A 15,108-nucleotide genomic window follows, 5' to 3' on the forward strand; every position below is an offset into this window, starting at 1 on the left:
GGCCAATTTAGATGTTCTCTGTTTCAGTATAGATATTTTGTACAAATCCATTTATTGATACAGTCAACTATTCCAATGTGCTTTTAACTATGGAAAACATGGTCTTTCACATAGTGAAGAAGGCATTTGGTATGCTTTCCCATATTGGTCAGTGCATTGAGTATAGGAGTTGGGAGGTCATGTTGCGGCTGTACGGGATATTGATTAAGCCACTTTTGGAATACTGTGTGCAATTCTGGTGTCCCAGAAAGGGTTCAGAAAATATTTACAAGGATATTCCAAGGGTTGGAGGGTTTGAGCTATAGGGAGAGGCTGAATAGACTGGGGCTATTTTCCCTGCAGCAGTGGGGTCTGAGGAGTGACCTTATAGAGGTTTATAAAATCATGAGGGGCATGGATAGGATAAATATACAAGGTCTTTTCCCAGGGGTGGGTAAGTCCAAAACTAAAGGGCATAGGTTTAATGTGAGAGGGGAAAGATTTAAAAGGGACCTAAGGAGCAATGTTTTCATACAGAGGGTTGTGCATGCATGGAATGAGCTGCCAGAGGAAGTGGTGGAGGCTGGTACAATTACAGCATTTAAAAAGCATCTGGATGGGTGTATGAATAGGAAGGGTTTGGAGGGATATGAGCCAAATGCTGGCAAGTGAGACTAATTTTGGATATCTGGTCAGCATGGACGAGTTGGACTGAAGGGTCTGTTTCTGTGCTGTACATCTCTATGATTCCACATGTTCCTACTAATGTTCATCAAAAATGGAATACTATAAACACAGTCTGCCCCCGTACCACAGAAAACTGAATTATTGAAGAGAAATTAAACATTCTGCTTTCCACTGAATGCAGATTCACTTTAGCCAGATCATGTTTTTAATCAGAACACTTCACTGGATTTTTGTGAAAGGTCAAATGTGGCTGTGTAGTTTCCCTTCCAAAATTGGTTCAGTTATGCTTCAAAAGCTTGAAACAGTTGGGTAATTGTTGCATTGTATCTCACCAGCCTCAGTGGGTGATTTCCTGCACTGATCGGGAAGGACACACTGACCGGCAGTTTAATACAATGTGGTTAATAATTGCACGCTTGTGCCCTGTCATCAAGTTTTAAAAACAAAATTATGGACACGTTTCACTTAGCTTTCTCCTGGTTTGCTTTCCCATCTCGCAAAGCATTCTATATACGTTCATCACTATAGTTTCATTGTTACTGCTTTTTAGGGATAAGTTTGAAGAAAATGACTTAAAAGGACAGGATCAAAGTTGTCCCACTACTAAGCTGAAAGAGAAATCCAATTCCATGCCAGCAGGTCCCATTGGATGACATTTTGCCAGTGACAAACTGCTGGTACTGGCATCCAATTGAAGGTGGCAACGTGCATCCCAGAGCTACATCAAAGAGCCAGCAGCAGGGCAACCTTGGCAATGCCTCCAATAGTAGTGGTCTTTGCCGAGGCAGCAGGATGAAGGGGAGGCCATCTCCATGTCGAGTGCTATGAAAGAGGAGATGGCTTCCTTAAATTTACTGCCATGAGGTTGGTAAAATTCTGGCCAAAGCTTCTCATCGTAATGTCAGTCATAACACAAGAATTTTTGCTGCTCCAGTGCCATTTCAAGCCAAAATAGCATCAGTGGCGTGCATTTCTGAAGTTACATATGGCAGCTGTCCATGGTAAGGATGTCAGTGCAGTGCAGCATGGGTGCAGTGAAAAGTATGCAGAGTTGGCATAATGTGACATCAGTCAACATCTAACACTGATTTGATGTTAATTGTCCTTTTTTGACCTGATCCTCTAACTAATGCCTTGTCTTAACCTTGCACAACTGAACAAGCTGGCAGTTGTAGGATGGGTCAGTTATCCCCATCACCACCACAGCCCCTACTCTGTGCCTCCCCCTACCAACCAGCACTATTTAAATGAATCTGTTTCAATGAGCTATTAATGAAAGTGAATAAGGAACATTGATGTGGCACATGCTAAGGAGCTTAGTTCTGTCATCACAAGCCCATTAATATCACTTGGTTGCAGATAAAGATGTTATAGTTTCTATGCCCCTTGACCTGCAGTATGATGGGGGAATGACAGGATGGTGACACAGAGAGGGACAAGCTGCTTTAAGATAGAGGAGGGAGAGAAGTATTCTCAGTGGAAATCCACTTCTGGCCAGGGTGTTCAGGCAGCAATTCTCTCATCCCTTTCAAGTGAGAAACACGCATGTCTGATGCTTCTGCTTCATTAAGGAGATGCTGACTGAAATCTGGAACCTGTTCCAGTCCAAAGTGTAGAGTTCAAGCAGGATGTGCACAGCAGTCAAAGTGAATGTGACCATGGCGACAGACATTTATCTATCAGACTCTTTCCAGGCTGAAGCACGTGCTGTATCCAATCTTTTGCAGCTTGCCATTCACAGGTGTGTCAGGAAGGATATGGACTCTCTCTGTAATAAAAACAGATGAATGCATTTCACTGTCCAGGGAAAGCAGCTGGATTGAGTACAGGCTTTCTGAGATTTGCCCAAGGTACAGAGTGTATTTACACTGGTCACTTGGTTGGCACAACATGTCCTTTCTATGTCTGACAAATAGAAGAGATACCATTCTGTCAACATCCAGCTGGTGGAGGCCCATATGTACTGTATCGTTCAAGTCAATGACAAGTGCCCTGACAGCAAACATGTGGCAGTTCACTGTATTGACTGCATTTCTGCCATCATGACAAACTAGAAACCACTGTCTCATTGTTCTAGCGTGAGTAGCAGGCACATAGTGAAAGCAGTGCTGCCACACAAAATGACAATGAGCAGACGATTGGAGAGTCCAGCCACCTGACTGTTCTGGAAGAGTTGTGCAGTAACCACCAGAGGTGGGTGTAACAATTTGCTGTGGTCTACTGCACTGCTGCATCGTTATGAGAATACTGCCTTTGTACTGGAGAGGATATATGACGAGCAACTAAGGAGGAGAAGAGCAGAAGAAAGAAGGGAGGCTATCATTTCTGGTTAGGCAGTCTGTGATCAGCTCTCCCAACTGTAGTACCACAGACTGTAACTCCAATTCCATTCTAAACCAACCATATAAGTCAAATATCAAAAACAATCCCATGTGAAAGTCACTTATCATCTTTGCCTGTCGCACTATTCAAACATAGTTCTACTTCCCAGTGGATGCAGCTTGGCTGGTGGAAGGTTATTAACTTTCAATGTGGGAGACTGCAGATGGAGGATGACCACAAGGAGCTCTGGCTCTAGTCTGGCTCTGGAGGGGCTACCTCAGTATGGGTGAGGGCAGTCCAGGCTGCCCATCAAACAGATCACAGAAAGGGCACCGTCGGATTGACAGCATGAATGCTTCATCTTGAGATGGGTTTCTGTTCTGTGAAGCATTGTCATTCTCCCAGAGCGATGCTTCAGCAATCCTAGCAGTGTATTTGAGAAAACAATCACTGGACTGCTGTGACACCTTGTAATCCCCTTTGAACATTGATATCTGTAGCCGTGGTGAGACCACTCTCAGTTTCATGGCAGCATGACTTTAATCTGAGATTCCAAACCAGCAACCAGACATCAAGTGGCTTCTGGTTGTGCTGCAATGGAAACTGATACATCAGCCATCAGACACTGCAACCTGGTTGGGTTCATAAATATCAGTTCTATCCTGTGTATAATTGAGTTCCGATCTCTGTACCCAGACAGGGAAAGGCAATGGCCTAGTGGTATTATTGCTGGCAATGGCCTAGTGGTATTATCGCTGCACTGTTAATCCAGAGACCCAGACCCCAGATGTTCTGGGGACCCACGTTCGAATCCCGCCATGGCTGCTGGTGGAATTTGATTTCAATAATAATCTGGAATTAAGAGTCTAACGATGACCATTGCCGATTGTCAGGAAAAACCCATCTGGTTCACTAATGTCCTTTAGGGAAGGAAATTGGCCATCTTTACCTGGTCTGGCCTACATGTGACTCCAGACGTACAGCAATGTGGTTGACTTATAACTACCCTCTGGGCAATTAGGGATGGGCAACAAATGCTGTCTAGCCAGTAATGCCCTCATCCCGTGAATGAATAAAGAAAATAAAACTTGCACCAAATTGGTACGGGGCACTTCCATGTTCTAGAACAGTGACCAAGGGTTTTTGGCAGGCCTGACAAAACACTAAGCATTGCAGTTTACATACCCATCATCCTTTTTTTTTATCTTCTCACTGAGGTCTTTATCAGAGACCTTTGTAATAGAACCTACATGTAACCTCAACCAACAGTCAACAAATACCTGTGCCATCCTTGCCCTGGCTGCAGGCCACTAATGCCCACTGTCTCATAGAGCCATAGAGTCATACAGCATGGAAAAAGACCCCTTGGTCCAGATCATTCATGTGAACAATTTTCTCAAACTAAATGAGTCCCATTTGCCTGCTTTTGGCCCATATCCCTGTAAACCTCTAGATCCCACCTGTATGCTACCTTCCAGACAACAAACAGTTTCAGCAGCTGAGTTGTTGGCTGAGTGTCAGAATGAGAAATGGTATCCCTTTTTTATTATAGCATCTCCTTCTTTGGTTCTGCCACTGCCCAGTCATGTTGGTGTTCTTGGATATCTGAAAGGAGAAATGTACAATTATGATGAAAGCAGACAGGTAAAGCAAGAATGCATGCTTAAGTCATCAGCAGTTTGTGAATCATTGTGGGATGACAGAGAAATGGTATGAACACACTGTCTTCTTCAGTGGGTTCAGTCGAGGCAATTGCCACTTCTGTAGTCATAGTCATTCCAATAATGACAAGTATCATTTCCTTCATCAGGATTAGGACCAGCAGGCTTGCCTTTCCCCTACTGCTATTCACTGATCTTGACCACTCATGTGAATTTAATGAATGCTTTGCAGCACTGGATCCAGGCCCTTGGTGCTAGATCCCTTACATGGACTACCCTGGCTGTCTTCTCCCAAACCCTTCTGAGAGTTACTTCCTTACACCTTCTGGATTTATTACATCTCTTCTCCTGTGTACCTCCTAGACCAAGACCTCCAGTGCAGTGTCATAACATTTTAGATACACTGTCTGCCCATTTAGAAAAAAAACAAAGAATTGCAGAAACTGGAAACCTGAAGTGAAAACAAAAATTCAGCAGATGTAGCAGCATCTGTGGAGGGAAAGCAGAGGTACTGTTTTGGGTCTAGTAATTCTTCTTCAGAACTGGTAGTAGCTGGGAAAAGGTTAACATGTATACCAAAGACAGGGAATGGTACGGAAATGGAAGAGGAGTATGGGATAGGTGGAGATGGAGCCCAGAGAGAAAGAACAGCAGTAGGCATTAAAAGACAAAGGGATGGATAATGGTGAGGCAGGGAGAAGAAAGAAAAGCTGATAAAAGGGATCATAAGTAGGTGAAATATGTGGGGATGGGTAAAGGACATGAAAGAAAGTGTCCAGGCCCTTAAATTATTGAACTCCATATTGAGCCCTAAAGGATGCAGGCTCCCCAAGTCAAAAATGAGGTGTTGCTCTTCCATCTTGCACTGAGCCTTGCTGGAGCACTGCAGCAAGCCTGAGACAGAGATATTGGCCAGGGCACAGTGTGATGTGTTAAAGTGGCAGGCAACCGGAAGCTCAGGATCAATTTTGTGGACAGATAGTAGGTGTTCCGCAAATTACTTAATCACGCACTCTTATGAAACCAATTCTGGCACCTGCTACAGTCAGAATGCACCTGCCATTTTAGAAGTGCAAACTGGCTTTAAGCAGTGCAGGCTGGCTTAAAGTTTAGTTATCCTTTCATAATTTTGCAAGCAGAGCCTCTCAATAGCATGCTTAGCAACGGCTATACATTTCAATCATTTAAAGGAGTAAGAAACAAAATTTTGCCTGTTACCTGCAGGCCACGGGGATCATGATGCATGATTAATCTATGTGTGTTGTCAGGCTTTATTAACTTTACAGACAGTAACTTTATAGTTTGTTTTACTAGAATGATAGAAGCAATAACTTTTCCAGGCACATTAAAACCAGGCCATGTACTTTTGAAAAGGATAATTTTTCAGTATTTATAATCTGAATATGTGCTTCATTAAATTTCTAACAATGGTCTTTCAGCACGCTCTCACTGCATGTGACTAATTGTATATTTTGATAAATTATAGGCTATCAACACTTTTTTCCATTAACATAAGTTGCCATGACCAAATTAGGAGGGCAAACTATTGTTTTCCTTGTCCCACTCCACCATTGGTTACAGCAAAGTTTGTACTCAAGAAGGGAGGTATAATTGCCAGTCATATCAAAAAGAAGGCAACCAGACTTTTATGTAACAAATAAAGAATCTTTTGCAGACAAAATTTATACACACACAGATAATAAAAGGCTTCAACTGTGTACACTCGGGTGTGCAAACATGCACACACAAGACTGAAAAAATAAAAACAAATCAACAGAAAATTATCTTAAAACACTTTGTCTAAGTTACAATTAAATTCAGAAATAAAAATATTCAGATTGTTCAGACGGTGGATTATAGCCAAATTCACTTTGCACAAACTATTGGCACTAATGTGTCTTCAAGGATCAGTTATGGCTGGCTGAAATTGCTTTTCTGAAGATAATGGTGTTAATTTTGAATTGTCCTTTAGAAACCATTCACTTACGGAGCTGAGGTCTTTCAACGGGTTTCTGATATTGCAAACTTGAATGGAAGGGAAATCAAAGAAATAGAGAGCAAAAGTTATTCTTCTTGGGACAAGTCATCTAAGAGTCTCTTTGTCAAATCTCAAATATATTTTTCTTAGCAACAAACATTGGTCAAGTGACCTCCCTCTGAAAGTGTTACAGTCTCAGCAGCTCCTTTCAAGCAGCTTCAACCTTATGAAAGTGACAGCATTGCTGCTGTAGCCAGAGCCTTTTGTTTAGTGAAATGCTCTTTCCAAAAGTTTCAAGGCATATATAGATATGTACAATCAATTATATTATAAGTTAATATTTTAGATAACAGATAGTCATAACAACATGAGAAGTTTAAATGAAGATTTTTATTTGTTTGGTGATGTGGCATTTAATCCGATACCCTCTTGTCTCTTTTAATTGTACATTCCAATCCATCAGAAACTGTTTGGGATTACAAAGCAACATGGAACATAGTCTGGTGTTCTAGTTACGACATTCTGTTTTACTATAAGAAGAACAAAAACTTGTATCCATATACTGTCTCTAAGCTGTTAAATATCAAAAGTAGGAAGCAAAGTTTTTGGAAGGTGCTCGAAATGTAAACCACTCAAAAATGGAAAAAAGATAGGAGACTCTAAAGGACAAAGGAGTTACACAAAAATGTTCAGGCAGAATATGATCCAAAAGATGTTAAATGCTTTAGGATTTAAAGGCAAACACTGTTGTTTTTGAAAAACTCTGCATGAGAGGGAGGGTTGCAGATGTTAATCTTGGTTCTTTATGCCATGTGTCAGTACTTCCTGTCAGCGCTGTAGCATTGTATTATCGCTCACTGAGGTCACATGGTTCTTTTTGTGGTATCCCACTTCCTACCTAAGCTACTTGCGAAAAGAGCACATTGAACTAGGGCATGTGTGGCAACATCCCCTCATCTTAACGTATCAGCAGCTCTACTGGATATTGTATCTATTCCAATTGCATAAGTCAGTAACAAAACAGGGGATAAAAAACATATTGAATGCTGCATCCCTTTCTCTACTTTCAGAAAGTCAATTGATGAAATGTGTTGATGTATTTCAGAAGGGGGTTGAGTTCCACTTCATCCAAGTCGTGCAGTTCAGGCTATCTACTCACAATCGCTCATGGACACTTCCTTAATAACCACAGGTTTACAAAGCAAATATGCAATTGTATAAAAACCAGCAAAAAGCTAGTTTTCGTTTTCATAAATGTGGCTTACAAATCTTCCATCCACTGTGCAATATGTCCTTTGCAAATGGAATAACCATATCGCAGCATCCTGACTGTGAGCAAACAATATATTTCAACTTCTTGAGGCACGCAGTCTGGTCAAGATTCTAGTGCATTGTTAAGCAGGGATTTGGAAAACTACCCAGCAGCAGCTTCCAGAGTTCTGAGTGCTCCTAATATACCACGCACATTTGTCACCTCCCCCACCTTCTTCTTCACTCTTGTTGTGCTATTTAGATATTTTGCGGCAGTTTGCATTTTCTCACTCAGTTAAAGTTGAAAACAGGATAAACTCAAAATAAACTAAGGCTTTTTTTGACACTAATGTCTAAAAAGATCAACCTATTGACATTGATGTTACTGGGCAGATAAATGTGCTGCACCAGAATTTCTTTGATCTATGCTCCTACATGTTCTTGGAGAGAAAAAAACAGAAAACCAATGTACTTGGAGTAACTACTGGAAAAAGTAGTATATGACATGCAATCACATCTACCACTTTTATACTATGCAGTTATAAAAATTCTTTCAAACTATTATGCTCCTAAGTTTGCAGGTACTGAAATGCTCTGGTGATTTTTGCTTTGAATTTTAGGTTGATTATAACTCAGTACAAATAGTTCAAAATGGCTCCTAATTTTTTGTGATATTCAATTGTTCTGCTATCTGACTCATAAATTATGCTGTCTAATATAAATCTAACACTAATGCTTCTCTTCTGCCAATGAGGCTTTACTATTCAAGGTTCTATTTTTACATCTTTCTTTTTATGCTTTTGTTTATTCCCAACGAAAACCAGATCCACACTTGATGAGGTAGCTATTTCCTATCAGTACAGTAAACACCTTGCAGGCATGGCTAACAGCTATTCCATATCATTCATAATAACATCCATAAACCTCCCCCCCCGCCCCATTAAATGTTGCAATGTTTTATATTTCAAAGTTGCTGCCTCAAGACAGCTTTATAGCAGACATTTCTCACAGAATACTTCTAAATTCAATTGCTCTATAAACTGTGGACTGAGGACAGCATGAAAGCCTTGTGGCACAGTGTGTAATACCTCTGCCTCTGAGTTCAAGTCCAATTCCAGGGCTTAATGGCTAAGGAAGATGAGTACATAACATGGAAAAACAGGTTATGTATTGCTGTGAGATAAGTGGAGATGAGTTCGATGGGGCAGGAGAAGGCAGGAGAGGGCAGGAGAATTTCTGAAGAAGGATCTAGACCCGAAACGTCAGCTTTCCTGCTCCTCTGATGCTGCTTGGCCTGCTGTGTTCATCCAGCTCTACACCTTGTTATCTCAGGTTATGTATTGACATGTAAATCATTCCTACATATGCTGACGGCAGGCAGTAAGAGCTGAAGTGATTTCTGGTACTCCTATATGTCTGCTGCCCTTTCTCTTCTAGGTGGTAGAGTCAAAGGAGACTTGATGAGTTACAGCAGTACATCTTGTAGATGGTGACATTTTTGCCATTGTGTGTCAGTGATGAAGGGATTGAATGTTGAAGGTGGTGGATGGGGTGACAATCAAGAAAGCTATTTTGGCCTTAATGGTGCTGAGCAACTTGAATGTTGTTGGACTTTCACACATCCAGGAATGTTCCAGCAACTTCAAGGCTTGAGCCTTGTAGATGACGGACAGACATTAGGGAGTCAGAAGGTGAGTTACTTGCTGCAGGATTCCTAGTCTGACTTGCTGTTGTAGCAACAGTTTGCATATGGCTGGTCCACTTTGGCTTCTGGTCGATGGTAACCCCCAGCATGTTTTGACAGTGTGGGATTCAGTTATGGTAATGCCATTGAATGTCAAGAGATGATGGATTCTTTCTTGCTTGAGATGGTCATTGATCTGTACCACTTGTGTGGTACAAATGTTGGAAATGTTATTAGTCCAAGCCTAAATGTTATCAGAGTTTTGTTGCATTTGGACAACAGACTGCTTCAGCATCCGAGGAGACATGAATGCTGCTGAACATTGTGTAATCATCAGTGAACGTCCCAATCTCTGACCTTATGATGGAGGTAAAGTTATTGACAAAGCTTCTGACTGTCCAGTCTGTCCATGCCCTTCATAATCTTATAGACCTCTATCAGGTCGCCCTTCGATCTCTGTCGTTCCAGTGAGAACTTCCCAATTTTCTCCAACCTCTCCTCATGGGTAATGCCCTCCATACCAGGCAACATCCTGGTAAATCTTTTCAGTACCCTCTCCAAAGCCACCACATCCTTCTGGTAGTGTGGCGACCAGAATTGAACACAATATTCCAAATATGGCCTAACTAAGGATCTATAAAGCTACAACATTACCTGCCAATTTTTAAACTCAGTGCCCTGGCCAATGAAGGCAAGCATGCCATTTGCCTTGTTGACTACCTTTTCCACCTGCATTGCCACTTTCAGTGACCTGTGTACCTGTACACCCAGATCCCTCTGCCTATCAGTACTCATAAGGGTTCTGCCATTTACTGTATATTTTCCATCTGGATTAGACCTTCCAAAATGCATTACCTCACATTTTTCTGGATTAAACTCCATCTGCCATCTCACTGCCCAAGTATATCCAGCTGTATCCTTTGACAGTCCTCATAGTTATCCGCAATTCCACCAACCTTTGTGTCATCAGCAAACTTACTAATCAGACCAGTTACATTCTCCTGCAAATCATTTATATATATTACAAACAGCAAAGGTCCCAACACTGATCCCTGAGGAACGCCATTAGTCACAGCGCTCCATTCAGAAACGCACCCTGCCACTGCTACCCTCTGTCTTCTATGACCGAGCCAGTTTTTTATCAATCTTGCAAGCTCACCTCTGACCCCGTGCAACTTTACCTTCTGTATCAGCCTGCCATGAGAGACCTTGTCAAAGTCCTTACTGAAGTCCATGTAGACAACATCCACTGCCCTACCCTCATCAATCATCTTCGTCACTTCCTCAAAAAACTCAATCAAGTTAGTGAGACACAACCTCCCCTTCCCAAAACCATGTTGCTTCTCGTTAATACGCCCAGTGATTTCCAGGTTGGAGTAAATCCTGTCTCAAAGAATCCTCTCTAATAATTTCCCTACCACTGATGTAACGTTCACCGGCCTGTAAATAGCTGGATTATCCTTGCCACCCTTCTTAAACAAAGGAACAACATTGGCTATTCTCCAATTCTCTGGGACCTCCCTTGTAGCCAGTGAGAATACAAAGATTTCCCTCAAGGCCCCAACAATTTCCTCCCTTGCCTCTCTCAGTATTCTGGAGTATATCCTATTAGGCCCTGGGGACTTATCTATCTTAATGTTCTTCAAGACCCCGAATGCCTCCTCCCTTTTGATCTCAACATGACCCAAACTATCTACACACCCTTCCCCAGACTCATCATCCACCAAGTCCTCCCCTCTGGTGAATACTGATGCAACGTATTCATTTAATATCTCCCCCATTTCCTCTGGCTCCACACATAAATTCCCTTCCTTGTCCTTGAGTATGCCAATCCTCTGCCTGGCTACCCTCTTACTCTTTATATATGTATAAAAAGCCTTGGGATTTTCCTTAATCCTGTTGGCCAATGACATTTCATGACTCCTTTTAGCCCTCCTGACTCCTTGCTTAAATTTCTTTTGACATTCCTTGTATTGCACCCTTGCTTCATGTGTTCCCAGCCTCCTAGCCTTGATAAATGCTTCCTTTTTCTTTTTGATTAGTCTCACAATATCTCTCGATATCCAAGGTTCCCTAAACTTGCCATGCTTATCCTTCATCCTTGAAGGAACATGCTAATCCTGAGTTCCCAACAACTTACATTTGAAAGCCTCCCACATACCAGATGTTGATTTGCCCTCAAACTGTTCTTCAGTTCTTGCCTAATATTGTTGTAATTAGCCTTCTCCCAATTTAGCACTTTTACCTGACAACTACACCAATCTTTATCTATCAGTACCTTAAAACTTACTAAATCGTGATCACTGCTCCCGAGCTGCTCCCCTACTGAGACGTCGACCACCTGGCCAGGCTCATTCCCCAATACTAGGTTCAGTACGGCCCCTTTCATAGTTGGATGGTCTGGTGGTAGTTGATGAGGTCAGGGAAATTAATTATGTCAGGGTCGGGGATCAGTTGGGCCAGGTTGAAGGATTACTTGGAGGGTCTGGATTGATTTCTGGTGCTTGGAAAGCAATTGGAGGGTTTAAGGGTCTGGTTGGGCCAGGTCAGGATAGGGAATTAGTCCAGGGGAATCCAGGGATAGTTGGGTAGAATCTTCCTCAAATACTGTTTGGATTTTTTTGATATATGGAAAGCAGTAGCTGCTGAAGATTGAGTAAATCATACATTCTTAACAGGCCACTGAAGGCATATTGGCTCCTCAATCTTCATTCCCAACTACTAGACCAAGTAGATGTCAGTTATAATCACTACTTCCTCTTTGTGTGGTGTCAGATTTTGAACAGTCATACATTCTTCTCCAATAGGCTTTTTCCCTGGCAGTATGTGTCCTGTCTTCCCCTACACGGGGATGCAAAGTATTGATTATGTAATAGATTCCAGACGTGCAGTCTCACACATTCAGGGTTCATTAAATTATTGGTAGCAATAAAAGGTGGGAAGGGACCTGGGGCCACAGATACATGACTTCAGTATATTTCAGTCGGTATTGGTGAATGTAAACTATAATTAAACATAAATGCTACCAATTAGTGATTGGCACGTCTACAAATATCAATTCCCTCCACCACTGACACTCAGTAGCAGCAGTGTGTATCATCTACAAGATGCTCTGCAGAAATTCATCAAGACTCCTGAGACAGCACCTTCCAAACCCATGATCTCTTCCATCTAGAAGGGCAGCAGATACATGGAACTCCACCACCTGAAAGTTCTCCTCAAAGCCAGTCACCAAACAGACTTGGAAATATATTGCCATTCCTTCAGCATCATTAGGTCAAACTCCTGGAAGTGTCTTTAACAGCATTGTGGATCTACCTACAGCACATAGACTGCTGAGGTTCAAGAAGACAGCCCATCACCACCTTCTCAACGGCAACTAAAGATGGGCAATAAGTGCTGACCTGACCAGTGATGTCCGCATCCCATGAGTGAATTTAAAAAAAAACTTATTGTCACTCTCACTGAAATGTTCATCCACTGACACATCCACACTTGCCTAATTTTGATCATTAAAAATACATCCAGCATTGTCTCCTGTCTTGTAGGACTTTCTACATGCTGGTTGGAAATCTGTCCTAGTCACATTTTAAGAATTCCACCCACTCTAAGCCTTTCACACTTAGTCTGCACCAGTTAATACTGGAATGTTGAAATTCCCAGCTATGTGCTTATGCTTTTCCTCCTTCATGAAGCATCTGGTTTCCCTTGACGTAAGTGGCCCTCTACCAGTGAGCTGTCCACTCTGGTCACACCAGCTGAAAAGAATGTCCGATGGGCTCAGCCTGCAGTCTTTGTGGTCTGAAATTATGCTAGACGGACTTCAGAAGTTAAATTAACAGGAGTGATTGTACAAATTAGGCCTTTTAAACCTAGAATTTAGAAGATCAAGGGGTGATCTGATCAAAGTCTTCAAGATATTAACAGGAAAAGACAGGGTAGATAAAAATAAACTATTTCCACTGGTTGGGGATTCATCAACTATGGGCATAGTCTGAGAATTAGGGCCAGACCATTCAGGAGAGATGTTAGGAAGCACTTCTACACACAAAACATGGTAAATGTTTGGAAGTCTCTTCCACAAATGGATTTGGATGCTGGATATGTTGTTATTTTTGCATCTAAGTTAGAATCTTTCTTGTTGTTGGGCAAAAGGAATCTGTTTTTGTTAAGGGATGTGGGCCAAAAGCAGGTATATGGAGTTAGGCCACAGATCAGCCACAATCTCACTGAATGACAGAACAAGCTCAAGAGGCTGAATGGCCATCTCTTGTTCCTATCTTCCTATTACAATATACCACCGAAGCAGGAAACCAGACCCTAGAAACCTTCAAGATTTTACTTCCAAGTTTATTGCATTTATTGTCTAATCTGTGCATTTTTCAGGGAGTATAAATTGCATTAACTTTGTTCAAACTTCGTCCCACAACTGACACTTTTATCAATCCAAACCTGCTGTCACCCTGAACCAAAACTTCTTGTCGATCAGGTTGTTGTTGTGCACCATTGGTCGTCATTCTCATCTAAATTTGTCAGCATATCAATAGAAAAGAGAGAAATTTGAGATCACAAACACATTAAAACACCGGGACAAATGCGTCTGTATTTGTTTTGAGTGGAAAATTAACCGAGCTGCATTCGAGTGAGGTTTGACAGGTCTGTTTTCTAGTGAAAGGGCTCAAACTGGAGATCAATTGTTCCAGGTCATGGGAAACAGACTCCAAGTAGATGTAATGTGACCCCTTCAGTTGAAGCCATCTAAACATCTAGAAGATTCAATCATAATCATTTCCCAATAGATTTGACACCCATTAGCTAACACCACTCCTGCCAACAATAATCACAGACCTACTCTCACTGAAACATCCATTTTAGTTTGAAGCCCTGCATCTGGTCAGAATTCAGTACTTTTGGTGTGATTGCTGCTTCTCAGATGGCTGTTAGGTGACAATGAGAAGAAGTCAAGGCCAGAATATGCAAAGTGACAGTCGTTGCACAGAAAGCCAGCCTTGCTGATGCTACAGAGATAGTAGGAACTGCAGATCCTGGAGAATCTGAGATAACAAGGTGTAGAGCTGGATGAAGTTTTCCTCCTTCTCCTCCTCCTCCTCCTCCTCCTGCTCCTCTGATGCTGCTTGGCCTGCTGTGTTCATTCAGCTCTACACCTTGCTGATGCTACAACTGTTTAATTTTGTTTCATTTAAGGAGCCAGTTTTAAAAGTTTAAAGAAGGGCTAAAGCTCCAATTTTCAGTTGGAGGGTGGTTGAGACGGGCAGATCTTCACACTCTGTCTGCCACGCCAGTGTGAGTCCAGCCATATTTAACCCGTTTAAATAAGTAACGCCCTAAACCCGCACACTCCCAATGCTTATCAATGATAGGCAGGCCAGGGATAAAGGGTGTTGCCAGAAAGAATAGGCCCTGTCAATAATAAGTCTGAGTATGTGAGGGGAGCCTGTGATGTGATTGCTGGGCCCCAGAAGGAATAGAACATAGAACATTACAGCGCAGTACAGGCCCTTCAGCCCTCGATGTTGCGCCGACCT

At 42.0% G+C, this 15,108-nt stretch overlaps 1 protein-coding gene across 2 annotated transcripts in view; it reads left to right on the top strand.

The window, feature by feature from the left end:
- Positions 1–4,590: 4,590 nt before the first annotated feature.
- The window catches only part of LOC109925748 (amyloid beta (A4) precursor protein-binding, family B, member 1 interacting protein), a 120,262-nt gene continuing 109,744 nt past the window's right edge, over positions 4,591–15,108 (top strand). Inside the window, exon 1 of one of the 2 annotated variants that reach the window (XM_048611654.1) lies at positions 4,591–4,632. In XM_048611654.1, the coding sequence (XP_048467611.1) occupies positions 4,606–4,632 (27 nt within the window). In that variant the 5' untranslated portion in view covers positions 4,591–4,605. Of the gene's footprint in view, positions 4,633–7,730; positions 7,820–15,108 lie in introns of those variants that run through there. The other variant, XM_048611658.1, reaches the window with a different exon arrangement.

Source organism: Rhincodon typus, chromosome 2, assembly GCF_021869965.1.
Source record: "Rhincodon typus isolate 14 chromosome 2, sRhiTyp1.1, whole genome shotgun sequence".
Lineage (NCBI taxonomy): Eukaryota > Metazoa > Chordata > Chondrichthyes > Orectolobiformes > Rhincodontidae > Rhincodon > Rhincodon typus.